Below are 22,445 nucleotides of genomic sequence, written 5' to 3' on the forward strand. Positions count from 1 at the left end.
TACGTGGTGAAAGGATAGGCAGGTGAGGGCCCTCACTACCTCCTGGGACAATTGCCTGAGGGTGTACCAAAGTGACACCAGCACTGGGGGTACCTTCTTTGGGAAGGCTGCCTTGGTGGTACTTTTGCTGCCCTTCCTCTTGTTTTTGCCTCGGTACTGCCTGTCCCGTATTTAAGTATTTTTTCATTGTGGTCATCTGTCATAATTAAAGTAGAATTTACTCCAGTGCAAAATGTAGGTTTGTAGTGGGTGGGTCTTGACTGCCTAGTGCATCCATTTCCATGGCGTTGACATCAAGGAATTAGACCTGGGAAAGGCATAGGAGCCCTGGTACCCTGGCCTTGCCAAGGGTATGGCTGATGAACATCTCTTACAATACTGGTGCTGAGGGATTACAAATGAGCAGGACCTCTGCTCCAAAAATGAGGAGAGGGGCTCAGCAAAGTCATGCACCTGCTTCTGGTCATCTCTGCATTTTCTCTGCACATACATACAGCAGCCAAGAAACAGGAGATGTCTGTCTCCCTTTCCCCCATCCCTAAAGCTGTATGTACAGTACTGCCTGAGAGGTGGTTCACCGCTGCTGTGTGTGCCTCAGCCCGCCTGGTGGGGAGATGCTCCCACCATGATAACGGGTTGTGGGAATAGCGCTGGTAAAAATAACCAAGCAGTGAGTCATCTCCCTCTCCCCTCAGCTTGTCTGCGCAGGAGCCGTCTGCCGCTTTCACACCGAAATTACTCATTCTGCTTTAGTCTTTAATAAATACCCTGTCCTTTACAAACTGCCAGCTGAGGGTGGGAGGAGACCTGCTGGAGTTGTTTGGGAATCCAAGGTAACCAGGTGAAATCAGATTGTCTTTGGGAGCCCTCCCGTGAGGAGAGCGAGGGCTCGGAGCAGCTCCGTGCGGTGTGGTGGAGGCTGGCTGCCCTCTGGTGTTCCTTTGGTGGTGTCAATATGCTTTTGGAAGCCCGCTTGAGGAATCTGGTGTGGTTTGGGGATTCTTTGGTCCTAAATGCCTCTTGTTTATTTTTTGTTCCAGTCCTTAGAGGAAGTGTGTGACCTACTGCACGCAGCACCATTCCAAAATATACTGCCCAGAGTTCACGTCAAAGGTACTGGCTAAGTGAAAACACCTTCCTCGGGTCATGCTTTCCACTTTTCTTGCCTGCTGCTGTGGTTTCAGTGACCATCCCCAGTCATCTTTTACAACAGCACTGTTAATTACAGGACAGAGGTAACACATTCAGGCCTGTTTGCCTGGCTGAAAAATACCTGCCTCTTAGCAAGTCTCAGTGCAAATTACAAGAGGAAGAGGAGGAATGCTGTGACAAGGAAAAGTGGGATGGATAGCCAGGGTGATATCACCCCTCCATGGGGATATGGCTTGATCATACAGGGTCTAGGAAGTCTGTCAGCAAGTAAGTAAATAAATACAAGTGCACCCTGGTCCCAGTAGACTTTTCACATGCTTTTTTACTAAACTGGACATGCAGTAGTGAATGTTTGCAGGATTGCTTCCTTTATATCTCCTTTCCTTATCCTTCATCATCAGAAAGTGAGAGCTGTCTCCTTTCCTCTCTGTTCCCCACTGCTGGAGCAGCTGATTAGTTCTACTCAGAGAAATCCCATCAGCTAAAAGTCTTTGAGGCTATTTCCAGGCTCACCATAGCTACTTGCATCTCTGCATAAAATGAACCAGACCATTGTAAACAGTATTTTCCCATTTGCCAGAGAACATTTCCTTCTTGCCAGCGGTGAGGGGCTGCCAAGTGCTTTTTGTAAGCCTTGCTATACACAAGATTCCACCCTTGTTGTACCCCACCTTCTAGAGCCATAAAGCATTTTGTGTGTGATAAGGACAATTTAGTTGGATTAGTACAAGTGGGAGTCAAATATATTAGCAGCAGCAGCATACTAGAGCTTTATATTTTCTTGAATTTAGGTAATCCTTCTTTCTGTTTGCACATGCAATGCAACTTTCTGAAGTATAAAGATCTATTTTTCTAAAAGCACATTGAAGATTAACCAGCTTTTTAGAACTGAAATTACCTGTAAAAATAACATACCCAGCTTGCTTCTGCACTGAATAAAGATTGCGTCAAAATAAGAATTTTCTTGTTTAATTGGAATTTATCGGTGCTCTCTCCTTTAATTTCATTTTATTTTATTTATTTTATTTTATTTTAATTTTATTTCTTTTTCAGAGGGTGAAAGACTTGATGCTAAAATGAAGAGACTGGAATCAAAATATGCTCCACTACATTTGGTTCCTCTCATTGAAAGACTGGGTACACCCCAGGTAATCTCTCTCATTTGCGTCAAAAGCAATTCAATATATTTCTGAGCACTAGAAACCCTGTCCCTTCACATGTCGACTTCAACCTCCACACAGGTTGTTCACACAATAGGATTTTTTTAGACCCATGGTTTTGGTAAAGCTGTTAAAGCTCAGAAGTTTAAAACATTTCAGACCGGGGTGGAGGTGACACGTTTTGGGGAAAATGCTGGTTTGTATGTATGTTGCTGTGTGATACCCTGCTCAGTGTAAGGGCCAGCCTCGGAGGTCCTAGTGCAAATTCCACTCAAAGTAATCAATTTTCTTGTGCATGTGGGCATATATTTTTAAACCAGTTTATTCCTCTTTCAGCCAGACGATTAGTAACTCTTGGAAAATGAGCTGTCATTTGAGTTGAGCTCTCCTGGAAACAGTCACCAAAGAGAACATTCTTGAATGGCCTTTGCAGCTTCAGCACTATTTTCCTTTTTCTTGGTGGGGGGGATACATTAATTCCCTGCTAACTGTAGCAATTGACAAGCAATGGGGATGTGAACAGCAGAAACTGAGAGTTTCGGGCTGCTTTTGTCATCATAGGTGCTGCAGTTCAGTAGGTGCTGCTGCAGTACAGAGAGCTCACTGCAGCAGCACAAGCTGGGACAAGCCCTCACTGGCATTGTCTCCTGTGGATTTTGCCTGAGCCTGTTTGTGCTCTTTTTGGAGCTTTTCCATCCCTAACAGCAGCAGCCATGATGTGCAGGAGAGCACAGGCAGGAGCTACTGCTCATACTAACAGCAGAGCACTCAACTCTTTGGTTTTGCTTTCTGTCTCCATTCAGGCAAAGAATTCTTTAAACTTCCCTGAGGCTAGTCCAGGATCAGGATTACTGCAGTTAGTGTTACTCACTTGAAAGCCTGTCTGTTTGCAAAGACTTTTCAGTATAGTCTTGTGGTCAAGTGGCTTTTACCAGGATTTTGCACTCTCTTTCTCTCCACCTTAGCAAATAGCAATTGCAAGGGAAGGGGACTTGCTGACCAAAGAACGCCTCTGCTGCGGTCTGTCCATGTTTGAGGTTATCCTCACGAGGATCCGCTCCTTCCTGGATGATCCCATCTGGCGTGGGCCACTGCCCAGCAACGGGGTGATGCACGTGGACGAGTGTGTGGAATTCCATCGCCTCTGGAGCGCTATGCAGTTCGTCTACTGCATCCCCGTGGGAACGCACGAGTTCACTGTGGAGTACGTACCGCCAGCTGCCAGCTCTCCACCTACGGGCAACAGTGCTTTGCTTGTCCTCCCTGGAACTGGCCAGGGGGCCTAGAATGGAGCTGTTTGTCTGTCTGCAAGAGCTTAGTGCAGAAGCAAGGGAAAGTGCTGCCATCACTGGGGCTTATGAGGGGCTCATAATCATCCATGAACACAGATATTATTGTGTCTTTAATGAAAGTAACTCTCTGTTTAAGTATTGCCAGTGTATAATGAACGATTCCATGGCAAAAAGGCCCTAGCACATGTCTTTTAATAGTAGCCATACCCCTACGGACACTGAGCTTGTATAGAATCACGGAATGGTTTGGCTTGGAAGGGACCTTAAAGATCATCTTTAAGTTCCAAGTTAAGTTCCAAGCCCCCTACCATGGGCAGGGACACCTTGCGCTAGACCAGGTTGCTCAAAGCCCCATCCAGCCTGGCCTTGAACCCTAACCATTCTATGATTCTATGATACGTTTCTGGAGCTGTAGGTGAAGTGTGGTTTACATGGTGTTTCCTGTTGCAGGCAGTGCTTTGGAGACGGCTTGCACTGGGCTGGCTGTATGATCATTGTGCTGCTGGGACAGCAGCGTCGCTTTGATGTATTGGATTTCTGCTACCACCTGTTGAAAGTCCAAAAGCACGATGGCAAAGACGAGGTTATAAAGAATGTGGTGAGTTGAAAACGTCAGTTGTGTGTTTGCTGTAGTGATAAAGACAGCAATTAATCAGAGCTGTTTGTACTGGGATACAACGTAGATCCCAGTAGAATGTAGCAGTCACTTTTTAGAATGAAATGCTGAAAATGAGAGTGCTGGGGTTTTTAGGAACAGAAGATTAAGGCATTAGTACTGGAGTTTGAAGACTGGCTGGTGAGAATTCTGATATCCTGAACACATGGGATTTTCTTACTGCTTTCCATCTGAAATGCATACATTTAGATTATGGTAAGGCTGCTGTAAATTGCCTTTTTTTCTACAAAAAGCAGCTCTGCCAAAATCCAAAACGCACCTTGATTTTTCACTGGATTAGCAGTGGGAGACGTTCAGAGCATTGCTGGGAGAGGTGAGGTAACAGCACTCACTGCTTTTGTGGCTAAGGCTTTTTTATCTCCCAAGCTAATTCCCATGTGTCTGTTTTCTTGATGTTTGCAGCCTTTGAAGAAAATGGTTGAGAGAATTCGCAAGTTCCAGATTCTGAATGATGAAATAATTGCTATTTTGGACAAGTATTTGAAGTCCGGTGATGGAGAGAGCACACCGGTGGAACACGTGCGCTGCTTCCAGCCACCTATTCATCAGTCCCTCGCCAGCAACTAGACTTCCCACTTAACGACACTTTTTGCACCTCTTTAGGCTAAAAGTATGAGGAAAAAAAGCAACAAACAAAACCCACACCAACATTTTTAAGGAAATCTCTCGTCTGCATTTTTCAGTTCGCCTGTGCCATTTGGGTGGTGCACTGTCCCCTCCAGTCTCCAAGCACAGTCACTGTATACAATCCATACTTATTTTTCTAGACTAAAATTTTATACACTTTGATTAAAAACCTGTGACTAAAAGATTTTTGCAATCTCTTCGCATTCCTGTACCGAGGTGGCCATTTTAGGCTGGACTGGCATCGTTTTCCCCTGAAGGTATCAAAACAATAGCTGTGGAGGATAAGAAACTGAGTTCTGTAGAAACAAATCTTTAGAAATCAATTCCTAATTGTTTGTATTGGAGCATTAATTGCTTAATTAGCCTTTATTAAAAAGAAACAACGGACAAACTCCGCTGGTGCTTTGTGAATAATTTTTGTTGTCAGTTGATTATTTTGCCTCTTTGCAAAGCTGTTCTCCAAGATCAGGCATTCTGGAAATGAAGGCTAATTAAGGTGGTTGTTTCACAGTTATTAAACTGACTGATAGTATTCTGATCTTTTTAACAGGCAGTATTTGGATTGGTTAGAATGGGGACTGTTTGATTTTTCTTAATGAGGACTTCTAACTCAGTTTGTATTTAGGTTGGTGATAGGTACCTGTGTACCAAAACACATGTTTACAAGTGGTGAGTAATTCTCATTTACAAGAATCATGGCTACAGTGATCAGGTGTAATCTGTCCCAGCACATAAGCTCTAATGATGTTAATCATGGTTTACTTATGGGAAGTATTTGTTTAATTACACTTACCGTATTATGCAAACGCTACATCAGTAAAAGTGTTTGTAAAACTTCGCAGCTGTAAAAGTTGGATTTTAAAGCAACCACTTCAGCCAGAAGCTGTAACTCCTGCTTGCTTACTGCTGGGTCCTAGCACAGGAGCTTTTTGGTCAGCAGTTAGGATCAACCCAAAGCAAATGTGAGTTAAGAAAGATGGCTGGAACAGACACTGGCAGGTAATTACATGTTTCATGCAGGAGATGGATTTCCAGAGCTGTTGTTTATTTCTAACCTAGAGTGTCAAAGCAAGAACGCATCCCTTTGAGAACCCATTTTTCTCACTCTTATTAGTTCAAGGTTAGGTTACAGCACCTCTTTTCTTCTGCTCAGCTCTTTTCACATATTGACTGCAACAGAATTGAGTCCAGTAATGGGTGGAAACACGTCTGACAGAGTGTGTGGGAGATGAGGAACATGTAGGTACTGTGGTGGCAGGGAATGGAATTTTGAGGAAATTAACTGGATTTGCTATTCAATCTGAAAGCAAGCTTCCACTACCACAGGTTTCCCCAGGACACTGGTGCTTGAGAGCTGCTGTTCTGGAGTGGTCTCTGCTGTGGTGAACGCACACAAGGCTGCCCTGTGGAGGGGAGACAGAAGTAGGAAATGCTTGTGCTTTGTTACACCGGCTTGTGGCAGGATTGCTTTTACAAGATGCTTAACAGCCTTGTAAGAAACAAGTCTTTAAGAAACATTTTTTGTAGTTCTTAGAAGACTTTTAGTCAACCAAATGCTTCCCTGTGCTTCAGGCCTCAATGAAGGCAACGAGTGACTTTCTGAATTTGTTGATATCATCACTGGCTTACGGATGTCTCACGCACCCGAGGCTTTGGCTTGGCACTGTGGTGCAGAAATAGTTAATTAATCAAGCTGGACTTTTTATTTAAAAACTAGTTGCAAATAACTAATCCTGATGTGAGTACAGCATGTTCTAATTCTTACCAGTTCACTTTCAGCAATAAGAGAATTGGCCTCTAATGTCTTAAAACTGCTAGCATTCATACAGACCTTACTTTTTCCTGTTAGTATTAAGAGAATTCAGATGTTAGCCCTATGAGAGGTTTGTTTCCCATTTTTTCAAAGGTAGGTTACTTTTTTCCCCAACAGGATTATTAGACTTGATGGGAGTTAAAGCCTCTTCACCTGGTAAAACTTCTTGTTCTACCTCAAATGAAGACTGCAGCAACGTGCCTAAAAGGTACAGTTTTTCATTTTTAATTATTTCTTATCAAAGAGTGGGGCTGGAGGCCAACGTGCCTCTTTCTTACAACATAAAGTGACAGACTCCACTGTAGGAAATTGCAACCTGCTCTTTGCACAGGCTCGCACTTTGGTACCAGAAGCAGCAGCCCAGAGTTCAGTGACTCCTTGGCCATTTGACTTCTTCCCTGTCACTGTGCTCTTTGTGTAAGCAGCTGTGATGTTCTTTAAAATCAAGTAAAAGTTCAAAATCCCATTTTTCAACCCAAATGTAAAGAACCTTTTTCTTGTTTGACACCTTCATCCCTCCTGAACGTACGACATGTACCAAAGGAAGGTGGCGTAGTTTGCTTCACAGTGGGAACTGGTTTTTTTCCGTGGTAATAATCTTAAATTATACTCTTAAAAGGTAGGCACTTAAACTGACAACTTGTTACAAGCAGTAACTTGTTAGGTTGGTCCCAAATAATTTCTATGGTAGAAATGTTCTTGTAAAAACTGTATCACCAATTTTTATTCTCTGCTTTTGCAAACCTAAATTACCACCCACCTGCCTCACCCCTTTTTTAAGCAAGGACATTATGTTCCAATTTTTGGGCTTTTTTTAAAAACTTACATGTCAGAGCCAGTAACTGTGCAAAGAAGGCTGCACTTCTGTGAGTTCCACCTATTACATCAGAATGACAGAGCAGCTCTACAGAGCCATTGCAACATGGTGCAAGAGAGAGAGAGGGAAGACTTGGGCTTGCTTCTTCAGCCTGGAGAAGAGGGCTCCGGGCAACCTTCTAGTACCTAAAGGGTACAAGAAAGCTGGAGAGGGACTTCTTACAAGGGCATGTAATGATAGGACAAGGGCGGAATGGCTTTGAACTGACAGAAGGGAGACTTAGAGGAAGAAGTTCTTCACTATGAAGGTGCTGAAGCACTAGAAGGGGTTGCCCAGAGAAGCTGTGGCTGCCCCATCCCTGGCAGTGTTCAAGGCCAGGCTGGATGGGGCTTTGAGCAACCTCGTCTAGTGGAAGGTGTCCCTGCTCGAGGCAGGGGGGTTGGAACTAGATAATCTCTACAGTCCCTTCCACCCCAATTGACTCTATGATTTTATGACAGAAGCACACCTCTTTTACAGAAGAGGGAATAGTTTTGGGGGTTTTTTTGGTTGGGGGTGGAGGGGGATAAACTCTCAGGAGGTACCATAGCCTCACCTATCTTAAGCAGAGCAGAAGCTCCTGCCTTGTTGTTGCTGCCAGTAGCCAGTTACTCTGATTTGGTCAGGTGCAAGGTGAGCTTTGGTAAGATGTAAATCCTGCAAGTCGAGAACACAGCTTTAGTGAAGCAGTATTTTCAAAGGATTATTCTTGCTTGGTTGTAGTTTTCCCTTTCCTCTTCTACAACTGGGACGAGTGGTTACTGCAGCTCTTGGTTTTAGTGTGTTGGCAGTCAATATTCAGTCAGGGCACAAGTACAAAGGGTCCAGGGTCACCGCAATCTTTTTACCACCAATGCAGAAATAAAGCAATTTATTTTTGATAAAACTGTCATTAGTGCAATACATCTTAGAACAGAAGAATGAAATGAAAGTATTTACACATAACTTAAGCAAAAAACCCAACTGTGGTCTGAGGTCATTTTAGTATTTTTTTTAAAGTAAAAATAAGGCAAATAAAAACCCCTTCAGTGTTCTTTATCCAGACTAATCAAACTTAAAAATTAACGATTGTCTACACATACTGTTAAAAAGTACATGATTTTCCAGACAAGCTCAGGCGTTTCACAGCTGAAAAGAAATAGTCCAGAGTTACAGAATTGTTCTTAAGTAACATGTAGCTATTTTCAGAAGGCCGACAGACTTCCATTTCTCCTGGCTGAGAGGCTCTCAGTGGACTGCATTTCACCTAGACAGGCCGAACTTTCTTCGTCATGATTAAAGCAGTCGTACGTGCTCGGCAAAGTCCCGTTTGCTGCTCTGTCATCTTTCCGCAAAGAGACAGGCAGATTTGCCAGGGTGAAATTCACATCTTTGAAGGCATGCAATAAAAAGATCCCCACAATAATAGTCAGGAAGCCACTGAAAGTGCCAATAATGTCATCGGCCGCCATGTGTTGCCATTCCTTGAAAAGGATGGCAGAACAAGTTAAAACAGATGTTGTAAAGATTACATAATATATTGGAGTCACTATCGAAGTGTTGAATATATCCAGAGCCCTGTTTAAATAGTTGATCTGCGTGCTCACACACACGATAAGGCTTAGCAGCAGAATCCAAGACAAGGGATGGCTCAGCACTGGTTTTCCTGCAAAGAGTTCCTTTATAGTGATGCCCAAACCTTTTACACAGGAGACTGATAATGCTCCAATTACAGAGCAAATTGTTATGTACACGAGAATGTTGGTCTGTCCATGGCGAGGTCCCACCACAAATATTAGAATTAAAGACACAATGACAACAACGGTTGCGAAGACCACAAAACCTGGGTTTGGGGGGAAAAGAATAAGTCTTGTTATTTATGCACACTCTCAAAAGCATCGTAGAGGTACCAAGAAAACACTCATTAACAATGCAAACAGCTCAGCTTAAACAGAAGAGTTCAGGATGTTTCTCATTACTCCTCCACCACTGAAGTTAAAACAATTTAGAGCGAGCTAGCCGAAATGAGACAAACTCAGGCACGTTGTATTACCTTCAGCAGTCTATCAGCAAGATGACAACAGGATTAGATTGCTGAACTGCCTTACACACACAGCCTCACCGAGGAGTAGATGCCACTGCGTACAAGCTTGTGTCTGAATGCTTTGTAGGAAGGCACATTTTGGCAGGCTGCTATGTTCATTGGCAGCTTTCCAATAATCCGGTCATTCCTTAAGATCAGCTTTTAAATCTATGTGCTGGTTATTTCCTTGTGTTTAACATGGGAATCATTTTTGCATATATAGTATTTTGCAGATGTGTATTTGTGAGCACCTCATCTTTCATGTAAACATAGGAGCTAGTCTCCAGCATTACACTTCTCAGCAGAGACCACAGCACCTCCTGTTTTCATTTTAAGGGTAGTTCAAATTCGGCCTTAGAGACTGACACATTTCAATCAAAATGTGTAGAAGTTGTGTTTAACCAACTGTGCTGCTGCATTTGTTCAAACTGTCATCTCTCTGGTTCACATCAAAACATTCTGCTCAAGGCCAGACAACTTCACTGGCATCACGCAAAGCTCCCTATGGAATTATGTCATGGAATTCAAATCTCTACTTCATTTGGACAACATGAAGCAGACATGGGCTACCTTCCTGGAACATGAAAGCAATAGCTGTAATAAAGAAATGATTGGCTGCGTACATACCAAGCCAGCATCTCTTACCTGGATCACCTAGTTTGTGGGACATTTCATTCAAGGTTTCTACTTCCTCTTCTTGTGGAGCATGAATTACCATCACAGTTGATCCCAGTATACTTAGCAAACACCCTATTTTTCCATGTAGATTAAGCTTTTCATTTAAAAAGAAGGATGACAGAATGGCACTAAGAAGAAAATGAAATGCACCAGCAAACATGGAATTAGTAATATCTTATTCATTTGCTCATTAACTTAGAGGTTGCTTTGACTATACAGGTCACTTGCATATACAATGTGCAGCTTAAGAATATCATCTACACAGTTGATTTCCTATCTCAAGCTACTTGCTATAGACAGAACTACCCATCAATATTTGGCATCTCTCCCCAGAACCCCTGCTTTTATGCTGCCTACTAAAAACTGTATCTAAGCACTTGTAAAAATAATTTTTTAAGGACAAAAATCTTAATTCTACTTAGGAATTAAAATACTACTCTGTTGTACACAACATGGATTTGAAATGCAGAAGATAGATAACTTCTCACAGATTAAGGCATAGATGCATTCCTAGAACCCTTTTACATCATAGTCATTTCCCATTTGGAGAAACCTAAAGTTACTCCTGCTGTTTTTAAGCACTCTTTATTTATTGTTAAGAGCAAACCACATTTATTCCAGCGCATTTCAGTAGCATATTAATAAATAAATATTTTACTTCTCTCTCTGAAATCACACTGCTTTCTGTTTGGGTTTCTTACCTGACAAGAACACTGAGAGCTCCTAAAGGAGTCACTAACGTAGCTGGTGCAAAAGCATAGGCAGCAAAGTTGGCTACTTCGCCAGCTCCCACTGCAGAGTGATAATAATGACAATAAGAAAAGGTGTTAGACTGTCTTACACAACACAGGCGTGAATCAGTGCAAGTGTTCTTGGAGACACAAGTATGCAGCCAGGGAACAACGGAAAATACTCATTACAGTGTTTAGCTGACAGTACTAGCAGAACACACCCCTCAGCCCCTGCCATTAATTTAAAAAGAAAAGAAAAAAGGCTGGGGGACTACAACAGGTATTAAAATTAATTCAGCCAAATTAGAAGGTGTTTTATTTTGGTGTCTACATTGTAGCTCCCCAGCCTGCCAACCTGACTCATGAACTTCCACATGGAGACGTCTGCAGTAACAGGATACAGGGCAATGAATACACTAAGCCATAGTTACCTGAACACAACCAGTAAGTTGAGAGTTAAAGCAATGAACAAATTAAAGTTCAGAAAATTGACATCATCCCAAAATATGCTTCCCTCTAAAGAATCCTGTGTATGTAGGCACTTCTCTACTAAAGCAAGAACCAGAATGCATATGCTAGTGAAGAGACAGAGGAAGACCAAACGCCTCCGTAGTTCCACTGCCCAAAGAGGGCAGTTAATGAAAGAACTTCTGGTGTTACAGAAGTTATATTAAAATTGTAAGAGCTGAACCCATCAAATCACCAGTCAGCATTACCCTACAGTGTAGAATCCCCATCTCACTTCTGTTTTGTAACCACTGCTGCCACCTGTGGAATAGTTATTTACTTAAATTAAATAATGCAGATTATATTTTGATACTTACTTGAAAGAAGTCCAGCCCACCACAGCCACTCCTTAAGGTATGCATGACCACCTTGACCTGATATTGAAGGAATGTTTGTTACTCCATTAAAAACATACATGGACAAACAGTAAGCCCCATCACTGATAACACAGCTGTAACATACTTGCAGTCCTTTAAAAACCATGGGCAGCCTTTTGATACTTAGGTTTTACAATTAGAGGGGTTGAAAACAAAGCATCTTCAATTTCTGAAGTGAATATGCCTCCGACAGCCTACTTTGAAAACCAGTTGTTTTCTTTCTTTTGTATTAGGAATGGCACTGATGACCATATCTGCATGACCCTGCAAAATAGTTCTTTTAACTCATGGTAACATTATGAAAAGCCATGTGTCTCTTAGCAGACCACTACCTTGGGGAAATTATGTGTCGTTTATGTGGTTGATTACGGGTACAAACATGTGAAATGTAGTCACATTTCCCCATTCCAAACCAGGGAGCATCAATTACATATCTCAACCACATCTTTCAGTTTAAAACCATTGTCCCCTGTCCTGTCACTACAGACCCTGGTAAAAAAACCCCAAACAAACCAAGAAAAAACCCCTCCATCTTTCTTTTAAGCCCCTTTTACGTATTGAAAGACCACAATAAGGTCTCCCTGGAGCCTTTTCTTCTCTAGGCTGAACAACCATAACTCTTTCAGCCTTTCCTCACAGAAGACGTGCTCCAGCCTTCTGATCTTTTTTGTAGCCTTCCTCTGGACTCGCTCCAACAGGCCCACTTCTTACGTTGGAGGCCCCAGAGCTAAACACAGAACTACTATTACTGGTGGGGTCTCACTAGAGCAGAGTAGAGAGGGAGATTCTTTTGATGCAGCCCAGGATATGGTTGGATTTCCGGGCTACGAGTGCACATTGCCGGGTCATGCCAAATTTTTCATCCACCAGTACCCCCAAATCCTTCTCCCCAGGGGTACTCTCAATCCCTTCATCCCCCAGCCTGTACTGATCCTGGAGATTGCCCTGACTAAGCTGCAAGACCTTACTCTTGGCCTTGCTAAATTTCATGAGGTTTGCATGGGCCAACACCTCAAGGTCCCTCTGGATGGCATCCCTTCCCTCCAGTGATCAGCTGCACCACACAGCTTGGTTTTATCCGCAAGCTCGCTGAGGGTGCATGCAATCTCACTGTATGTCACTGATGAAGATATTAATCAGTATTGCTTCCAGTATGAACCCTTGAGGGACACTATCTGTTACACATGATTATTACATGTGATTTTTGGTTTTCTTGTTCTGTTGTTTCTCCTGACACTCAAAGGCCACTAACATTCTCCTAAATCCACTCATTCAGGAGCACAGATGTAGTTAAGAGTGCTGGTTCCAAGTTCAATTTGCAAGAACAATTTAGACTTAACTGACATGCAAAGGAATCCTTCAACAAGTGTCCCTAGAGGGCATTACATACACATTAAATAGTATGCAGCACACAGTTAGGTGTGCCTGACCCTAGAGGTAAACACAGATCAGCTCTATGTTTTAGGTTTCATACACATGTAACAAACAAAGTCAAAACAAGATCATAAGTTTAGTAATCTTCAGTTAAACAGCAAAACTTAAACATCAGCCGATTTCTGAAGCATGTATTTACCTGCTCTCATGGAGCCTTTCCTAGCTAACCGGAGAAGGCCCTTCTTTTTCAGGATGAAGCTTCCTCCGATGAAAATGCTGGAACTCATAGCCAACACCAGACCAATACAGAAGTCATATTTCCCACGAGTTTGGCTCATCTCGTAAACTACTACAGACTGTCACATTGATCAGCAAACAGTAGAACTTCTGTTACTCAACACACGATGATGCAACGCTGAAACCTGAGCAAAATAAGCACATCAGAATTAACCTGATAGAAATACATACTCAATAGGAAAATCCTCAACAGCTCATGTGCCTGGTTCTCCTGTGAATGGTCTCTGCCATGAGTGTTTAAAAAAAACACACAAAAAGGCAATCTTTGAAGCATGTGTAAGCTTGAATGAAGGATTAGTGACTAACAAGTCTGAACATACAGAAGGAAGGGCTTCTGACCCAGCACATAAAAACTGAAACCCAAATAAATAAGAGTTCTTTGAAAAACAATAAGGAAAACTGAAAGATGTGTGATTTATTTTTCTTTTCATTAAGTACAGAGATCTATGGCCCGCACACCATGTAACTAACGCTACTGACCAAACAGTTACTTACATTGAATCAGTTTGCAAGAGAGCTTGAGAACAGCCACAGCATTTCTTCCATATAAACTCACTAGAAAAATTAAAGAGAGGATTAGAGTGGGTGTTCAGTCATGTAGTAATCTCCCTAACACAAACAAGCTTGAGATGCGTGCACATGCACTTATTCTCTAATGAACAGGGAAATCTGGAAAAGAAATAAGGCATCTGTTCGTTGATTTATTTTACACTTTCCCATACGTATATGGAGCATCTTTTCAGCTTAGCTACAGTAACAATTAGGAGTTTACAGTTGAAAGGCTCTCACCTCTACTGCTATGGCTCCAAACTCAGGTAGGGAAGACCTTCAACACCACCTTAGTAGAAGATACTGGTTTTTTAGACTAGAAATCAAGATTTTCCATGCTCAATTTCTAGGTTAATATGAAAATTTATTTCAGTGCATCTCTTCTCCTGTTACATTCTGCAATGAAGCTATCCTAGATTCCATTTAACACACAAGATTTGGAATTTCAGGTATCTCCAGAAATAATTTTTAAACTGGAAGAAGAAAAAAAGCTCAAAGTTCATTCAAGGTGATTAACCTTTCTGTAGTATGAAGGACAATGAAAACTATGTTCAGTCTTTGATTTCAAGACAACTGATAATTATGACAATATAGAGAACTGTTCTAAAGGAAAAAAAATCCCAATCTACAGATTAAAAAAAATATTTCCTGGGAACACCAGTCTTGGATGTGCCAAGACCAGCATTTGGTTCCCTAAGCAATTATTTTCCAGACATTCAGAAGCATGGCATATGACGTAAGTTGCACTAACAAGCTTTTGGTTTAAAAGGGAAGAAAGGAGAGGGTGAAATAAAATGTTTCCATTTCAGTGGTTATTGCAATCTGAAGTCCACAACTTCAATGCTGAGATAGAGCAGCAGCTTCCCCAAGAGGTACTGCAGTATCAAACATCCTCTTTCATGCCCAGGGCAGAGATGGACGCGCCCACTGGAAGACCAGGACTAGATAAAATCAGATTCCGGTCTCCATAGCAGTTCGCAGTTCTGATTCCTGCACCCGCTTCTTCAAAACCTGTTTTCTTCCAATACCACCCTTTCCTGTACTTCCTTGCTTCCAACTTTGATTAATTTGCTACAGCCCTACGAGAAACCTAGCAGAGAACTACAGGTAGATGTAGACATAGATCTTCTTACTTGCATCCAGCTAGGCTGGGAAGAAGTTGAGGAAAAGAGTCCCATTTAATAAGCACTCAGCATGGCACTATTCCAAATGCTGCAAGATCCACAGTTCAAAATTCTCAAGTCCTCCTCCCTTAAATCCTTGCATGGTAATTTTTAATATCTTACTTCACAGGGAGAAAATAAGTAACTGAACTGCAAGGGTTTGCTTTCACTTTCTAGCAACTTTTTGAAAAATAAACTTACGTAGATTCTTGCATGATACAAAATCACCTATCAAGCATGCCCAAAAAAGACAAATCAGTAGTGTGGGAGACAGACCAGAACAAGCCACCTCACTAACTGCATCAAATATTTCTCTGGTTTGAATTCAAAGCAAAACTTTCAGTCCCTGAGGAATAAAGGCATTTTCTTAATGTGAGGAAAAGACATCAACAGACTTTTGTGACTGTTCCCTCTACCATCTGTTCTAGCAGTCATAAGTCACACTGTTCAGGTCATCAAGCTAAGAGTGTTCTAGTTCCAGCTCATATAAAATGTGATACTGGTATATCATCACCTGGGGGAAGGGGGCCTCTGCTGCTAAGCTTTTCTCCTCTACCAGTGTTTTCAGCAGTTGCTACTCTAGTTGTATTACTAGAATAATATACTAGTATATTACTAATGGCAGTATTTTTACTAGTAGCTTTTTACTAAGAGAGAACTCACCATAGTAGCGGAACAACTTTTTCTTTTTTTCTTCTCCCTGACTTGCATAGCTTCATCTACACAAAAACATTTCTGACAGAGGTAAAGAGCACCAGTTAGTCCCACCCTGATAGCTCCCACCCACTGCATTTCAGAGACAAGGGAGAAGCACAGGCTGCTTTTCTCTGCAGCAGAGGAAGATTCTGCAGAAGAATGAGGAAAACTTGTGAGCTAACAGGCAATTTTCTCAATTTAGATACTCTAAGGATGGTATCCTTCCAAACTGGTAATTCTACTCTCCCCCACATCCCAAATACATTAAAAAGTTTATAATTCCCTGTCAACTATGTTGTTAATCTTGTAAACAACTCAAATCTTAAACACTTCTTCACATAAATTACTGCTAGCTCCTCTTGCTAAGTTTATGTGTCCTCACAGACACAGCCAGATCCATTTCTGCTTGGGCTGGACTGCTACGCTTCCATCCAAGGTTTGTACAGATGTCTCTATTCTCTGACCATTTCTGCCACGCAGTCATGGTGAACCCAACTCCTCTCTGAAGAGATCTGGTTCACTTTGCATACAGCGCAGATATAATTTGCATGTGTAGAATTCACATGTACAGCTGCAAAGTCAAACCAATAGCATACACAGGAAGTTTTACACTTCAAGAAATCAGTAGTTTAATTCTAACCATAAGGCTTAGTAAAAGAAGAGGAACTAATGCATCTTCGTAAATATCATCAAGAAAAATTATCTTTAGAAATACGAAAATGCCATGAAATGAGCAGTTTCTGGAATAAATACTCCTGTCATGTTTCAGCTTCAGGATGTCTCAAAATTGTCCCATTCCAGCAGCCAGGGCCACTACCAAGTTACAAACAGGAGAGAAGCCAGAAAATGTAGGAGTTAAGCAAAGCTGGCAGTGGTTTAAGTTCTATTTGGTGTAGTTCTGCAAAGGTTCTTTAATCAAGTTCACAGCTGATTTTAACACAGAGAATATTCCATCCATCCAAGACTAGCAGTTTCATGGAGGAATGCTAGTTTGCTGCTCTGATTTCAGAGATGTAATGAGGGAATGAGACTTTCCTATCCACAGAAACTGCAACATTTATAGTGCCTCAAATAACTACCCATTTACAAACTGCCTGTGGGTCTTCCAGTATCATGAGCCATAACTCTCAGTGTGCAACACTGCAGTGACAGACAACACAGGGAATGTATACTGAGTTTGAAGGTAATCAGACAGGGAGAGATGGGAGAAAAAGCTTTCTGGGAAAAAAAAAAAAAAAACACAACCCAAAAAACCACATTGGGCATAAGCAAGTCAAGATGAGCCACGAAGTTTGTTTGCTCATTTTTAAGACGTAACTGAGGAGTGTCACAAATGCTGGCAAGATACAGACTCTCTGGTCTAAAAGACAACATCACGCTTTTTTGTCTCTTTGCTCAAAAGTCCTTTTCTCCTAAAAGCAGCACATACACAGTGCTCAAAAGATGTTATGTATTTATTGTAACAAATAAGCTCCCTAAATATTCAGAAACACTAGAAGTGGTGTCACATCATGAAATATTTTATATTTAAAAGCGTAAGTATGAGGGAGTTCCCAGCCAAAGAAAATTAGTATCACTTCCACAAGCTGTACATTGTATGGAAGCAATAGTTGGTAAAGTAAACATGGTGGATTGTTCCAACTTGCCTACTTGGCCACCAGCCCTTAAGAGTTCAGTAGACAGTCTTTTCTCCTAGAAGTAATATAAACATATACTAAACTATCTGCAATACCGTGGAAGACTATACTACTTCTCATGCAACTGAAACCAGGTGATTTTTTTAGCCCTTCCTGAGCAGTCACCTATTGTTGACTCACCTTCAACTTCCCTATTAGTATAACCTCCAAATTCTTTTCTACAAAACTACTGTTCTCTAAACTGTATATGGATAGAAAATTATTCCTGCCTGGACATAACAACTTTCATTTCCTCCTCTAAAAAGCACCTCTTTTTTTCAGAAATGTTTCCTGAAAATACTCATGTGAGTTTACAACACTGGCAACCCTGCCCTGCTCAATGCCATTAATTGTTTCTTTGTCCTCTCAGCCAGATCACTAATATTATACAGCACAAGATTCAAACATGACTCACACGGAAGGACTTTTCAACAAAGGTCTGTTTTGACAAAACATTAGTAATAGTTACTCCAGGTAGAGCCAGGTTAAACATTTTTTGTGCTGTTCTGTGGTATTTTATTTCCAATTCTGCTTATTTACACGAGCTCCATGAGAAGTTTTATGTTTCTATCATTGAAATAAAGCACCTCTTTAATGCCCTCCTAGCTGTTCATGGAAGAAATAGGCGCTGAACCACCAACTTGCTTTTAACAAATACCCACTGACTGCTGAATGTCACATTAACTATTACATGTTCCTCTCTTCCTTTCCACAGGCATAAAATCAGAGGAAACAGAAGAGCACTCCTTAACAACAAAAAAATAAATGTTCAGTGATGAGCTTTTCAAAGGCTCATTATACATACCAATTTGTTCCAAAATCCAGAGGCATTCACTTCTTAAATATTTTGATGTTAGGTTTCTAAAATACAAGTTAAAAAATAACATTAATTGGCATTTTAAGAATTCAGCTTAAAAAACAAAACAAAACAAACTTAGGTCCATCATTAATTTCATTTTCATGCATGAAAATGAAAATGTACGCAAGACTGTACATTGTCTCATATATGCTTAAAAAAAGGCCAGTATTTTTATGTTAAAAACACTTGAATAACAAAGTAGTGTGATTCTAAATTTGATCCTTCTTAGGAATGTCTCACCTGAAGCGTTACAGTTATTTCATCCCTTTGCTTTTCCCTTCACTAATCAAAGAAACTAACTTGTCATCTAAGCTGCTCTTCAGAAGGTACATGCTAAAGTTGAACTGAAATACCATCCTAATCCTTTAAGTTTTGTCCCATAACTTAAGTGCTAAGGCACTTTTATTACAAAAATTAATATAAAGGTTTAATTATTTGCTTTGGTATGGTGAGTTTTCAGAGGATGTTTATACACAGAACTCCGGGGTGGTAGGCAGTATGAACACAGAAATAGTGTCATTAAGATTACTAAAATCCCCAAAATATACCTAACTCATTAATCCAAGTCCTCCTCTGTTATGTTCTGTCCACTCATGAACATACCATTTAAACACAGGTATAGAGAGAACGTTGAAAGGACAGATATAACACAGCATTAAGATAAACGAGCTGGCGGTTCAAAACATAGTCATGTGTACCTTTAAAGGCCAAGATGCACACATACAGTACTCAAAGATTCTGCGTACATTATTTAGGAAAGAGTGCCTTCAATTTTGCACTGTAAAACTGCTCCAATACAGATAGAGTTCTCCAGCTTTGTCAAAGTTAAATGAGTGTGCAAACCTATAATTATTTACATATTACATAGGCGAGATAAAAAAAGAATTCATTTATAAAGATGTTATATATATATGCACATATGAAATAAAATGTTAGAGGCACTAGGACAAGTACTCAGAAAGCAAAACATATGTTAACAGTTCTCAAGTTACCCATTTTAAAAGTTTTAGTTGAACTGTGGGGAAAGATCCTTTATAGCAGATTTCTATGAATAAAGCGAAAGCAACTAACGTTCCATTTCAAGAAACTGGGAGAAAACAAAAAAAAATGCCACACTAAAAATGTTTGTACATCTTATTCTTTGTATTTGCTATTTGTAGTTATTCTCTTCTATAAAAAGAATGACCTTCAATCAAAGCATTTTCACATAAAGCTAAAAAGTAGCTTGACTGAACCCGAGTGCTATTCATTAACTGAATGCCAACTACTTTGCAGATGATACTGTGTTGACCTTATTTCCTAGAAGTCTGCCAGACGTAGATGACAGGACTCGCTTCAACTTTGCTGTACCTACTACACAGGTCCCACTCTCAGTAGGATGAGTCATGAGCACAGGTTCACTGTTCTACCTTCCGTATTCAAGAGGGGCAGTTTCAAATTTAAGACATTACTCACTGTTTCTCCTTTGACATGACTGATCATCTGTTATAACCTCCTCTCTATTTGCTGGGCTTTTACCCTGAGAATTAATAACTTTAACAAAAGCAGAACTGGTGTGACACTGAATTCTAAAAAGCTTACGCAATAATTTCCTATCAACGCTCTTTGTTACCTTTCAGGGGGAAAAAACCCTAACTGTATACAATGAGATACACCAAAAGCAACCATAAAGAGCCATGATGACTTATGTTTATGTTAAAAATAATGTTACTTAAAGATACTGCTGGAAAATGGAGAAAGTTGACTGGTTGAAAAAGAAAAGATCAGAGGAAAAAATAATCACAGACTAAAGAGTCAGACCCAGCCTTATCTTCACAGTGTAAGAATGAACACAAATAATCGCTCTGAACTACAGTGCAAAGCTAAAATTACTTTTTCTTCCCCACCTCAGACTAAAGCACTGCCAGGGCTCTTAAGTTGTGCTGAAGTCGACCTGGAACCAAGCTGCACAACCCTCAACCTCAGCTAAACTCAATCCTGAACGAAACCGAAGACAAACTGGTTTAGCTCCCTGATGAGTAACGCACACGCTCCATTAAGTACCACAGCTCTGGCAGGACCGGCATATTGTAACTTGCCGACTCTGCCCAGCTAGAGAACCTAACAAACATCCAGATTTGGGGTTTTTAATCATGGCCTCAGGAGCCCAAACCACAGCAAGTTTCCCACTACGAAGAAACCAGCCCGGCGAAGGTCTCCCTGGGCTCAGCGCCGTGACAGCCACACAGCCATGGCCACCCGCCCAGCGGCGGCACGGCTGGCCCCGGCCCGCTCGCTCCTCACCCAAAGCGCCGACCGCGTAGGACCCCGCGTGGCTCAGGGGGAGGGAGCCGGGGCAGGGAGGCAGGCACCCGGGCACCGGCGCTCCCGAGGCGGCACCAACAAGGCAGGCAGCTGCCGGAACAGCCGCGGCGCTGGGCGGCGCGGCTGAGCCGGGGGCCGGGGGTGCGGGCAGGGCCCTTCCCTGCGGCGGGGCCCTCGCTCCGGCCGGGCAGGTCGCAGGCACCGCCCTCTCCCGCCCCCGGCGCCCCGAGCGCCCCCAGCCACCGCCTCCCCTCCGCTCCCCGCCCTCCGAGGGGCCGGCCGCCACCGCCATCACCCCTCCGCCGGGCCGCGGCCAGCCGGGCACTCTTCGCGCAGCGGGTCCGCCCGCCCCTTCCCGGTTACCTGCGGTCACCGCCCCTCACATCCCCGCCGGGAGGGACCCCGCGGCAGCCGCCGCGCACGAACAAAGAGGAGGAGATGGGGCAGGGGGAGGCCGGAGCGGGCGGTGGGAGGGGCCGGTGCCCGCGCGCTCCACCGCCATGAGGGGAGGGAGAGGGACCGGCGGCGGGGCGGGGCGGGCAGCGGCGGCGGCAGGCGAGGCCAGGCGGCGACCCGGGCACGGCCGCCCCTGATTCCGGCAGCGCCCGCCGGAAGGGCCGCGGCAGGGACGGACGCTCCGCCCGGATCATGTGCTCCTTCCCGTAGCCCCTCCCTCTCCCTTCCCTGGGGCGCCCCCCAGCGCCCCGCGGCCTGTCCGGGGTCGGCGGTGCGGGCGGGGGGCGGAACCGGTGCTGGGACGGGCTCTGCCGTGCCCAGCCTCGGCTGCTGAACTGCCCCGTAAGGGTGGCGGGCAGACCCGCGCAGAGATGCCGTCCGCCTGCAGCCGTGCCTGGTGCATTCCCGCGTCTCACCACAGGCAAAGTCCGCGTTACCCAGCTTTAACACTCTGACAGGAAAGGAGTACTTACAAACCATACGCAATAAGAAAGAGGCATTTTACAGGGTTGGGTAAACGGCATGGAGTATTAATTCAGCCCCCACGGTCTTGCTGCATGCTTTGCAACCAAACCGGCTTCTATCTCACAGTGATAGAATTGATACATATGGTTAGACAAATATTTCTCCTCAGCTTATAGCAAAGAGTCCTTGAACAATGATCACAAGCTTCAGACTCTGAGGGTTCTTGAGTTTCTTCAAAACTGTTTGCAGCGTGAGGTCTAGATAACCCATACCGCCAAAATGCATATGGTGGCTGGACACAGAAGATGCAACTCTGCCTTCTCCAATAGGCTGAGACCGTTTCATCATATCCCTTAGTGACAACAGTTCCTACTTCTTCGTCCTTCTTGCCTCAGGATATGCATGGACATTAGAGTCTGCACAAGCAGCTGCTACAATTTTGCTGAACTTGAAAACAAAACGGGAGAAGTAATCTTGGCTTTCCCTCACAGGATACCTATAACAAAGCTATTCCTCATCACATTACCTGCTCTGTTCTTTCTCACTAAAAACAGTCCCTCATGCTGTCACAAAAATAAAATTTCTACACCACTCAAAGCAATTGTGTTCACCTCTGAGGCCCACAACATAAGGAGAACATGGACCTGTTGGAGCAAGTCTAGAGGAGGGCCATGA

At 42.8% G+C, this 22,445-nt stretch overlaps 2 protein-coding genes across 8 annotated transcripts in view; one reads left to right on the forward strand and one right to left on the reverse strand.

Moving 5' to 3' along the window:
- The window catches only part of CYFIP1 (cytoplasmic FMR1 interacting protein 1), an 82,246-nt gene extending 76,944 nt beyond the window's left edge, over nucleotides 1–5,302 (forward strand). For 5 of the 6 annotated variants that reach the window (XM_030477505.1, XM_030477504.1, XM_030477506.1 and 2 more), the window contains 5 exons: nucleotides 1,041–1,113; nucleotides 2,206–2,300; nucleotides 3,278–3,516; nucleotides 4,055–4,202; nucleotides 4,683–5,299. In XM_030477505.1, coding sequence (XP_030333365.1) covers nucleotides 1,041–1,113; nucleotides 2,206–2,300; nucleotides 3,278–3,516; nucleotides 4,055–4,202; nucleotides 4,683–4,847 — 720 coding nt within the window. In that variant the 3' untranslated portion in view covers nucleotides 4,848–5,299. Of the gene's footprint in view, nucleotides 1–1,040; nucleotides 1,114–2,205; nucleotides 2,301–3,277; nucleotides 3,517–4,054; nucleotides 4,203–4,682 lie in introns of all 6 variants that reach the window. The other variant, XM_030477502.1, reaches the window with a different exon arrangement.
- A 3,113-nt stretch (nucleotides 5,303–8,415) lies between these two features.
- NIPA2 (NIPA magnesium transporter 2) lies at nucleotides 8,416–21,523 on the reverse strand. Of its 2 annotated transcripts, XM_030477514.1 has the most exons (8): nucleotides 21,213–21,523; nucleotides 18,492–18,547; nucleotides 14,098–14,157; nucleotides 13,505–13,727; nucleotides 11,872–11,928; nucleotides 11,018–11,108; nucleotides 10,284–10,444; nucleotides 8,416–9,398 (listed from the first exon to the last, which is right to left on the reverse strand). In XM_030477514.1, the coding sequence occupies exons 4-8, from the start codon at nucleotides 13,641–13,643 to the stop codon at nucleotides 8,761–8,763; spliced, it is 1,086 nt and encodes a 361-aa protein (XP_030333374.1). In that variant the 5' UTR covers nucleotides 13,644–13,727; nucleotides 14,098–14,157; nucleotides 18,492–18,547; nucleotides 21,213–21,523; the 3' UTR covers nucleotides 8,416–8,760. The 2 variants fall into 2 exon arrangements, with proteins under 2 accessions (XP_030333374.1, XP_030333375.1); XM_030477515.1 differs by lacking the exons at nucleotides 18,492–18,547; nucleotides 21,213–21,523 and having other exon boundaries at nucleotides 14,098–14,674.
- Between the last annotated feature and the right edge of the window lie 922 nt (nucleotides 21,524–22,445).

This window comes from Strigops habroptila, chromosome 2 (assembly GCF_004027225.2).
Source record: "Strigops habroptila isolate Jane chromosome 2, bStrHab1.2.pri, whole genome shotgun sequence".
Lineage (NCBI taxonomy): Eukaryota > Metazoa > Chordata > Aves > Psittaciformes > Psittacidae > Strigops > Strigops habroptila.

Coding starts and splice junctions, on each gene's coding strand:
- NIPA2 (XM_030477514.1), bottom strand. CDS start 13,643: ATGAGCCAAACTCGTGGGAAATATGACTTCTGTATTGGTCTGGTGTTG. Junction 11,929..13,504: donor GAAAGGCTCCATGAGAGCAG/GTAAATACATGC, acceptor CTTCAATATCAG/GTCAAGGTGGTCATGCATAC. Junction 10,445..11,017: donor GCTCTCAGTGTTCTTGTCAG/GTAAGAAACCCA, acceptor TTTTCTTCTTAG/TGCCATTCTGTCATCCTTCT.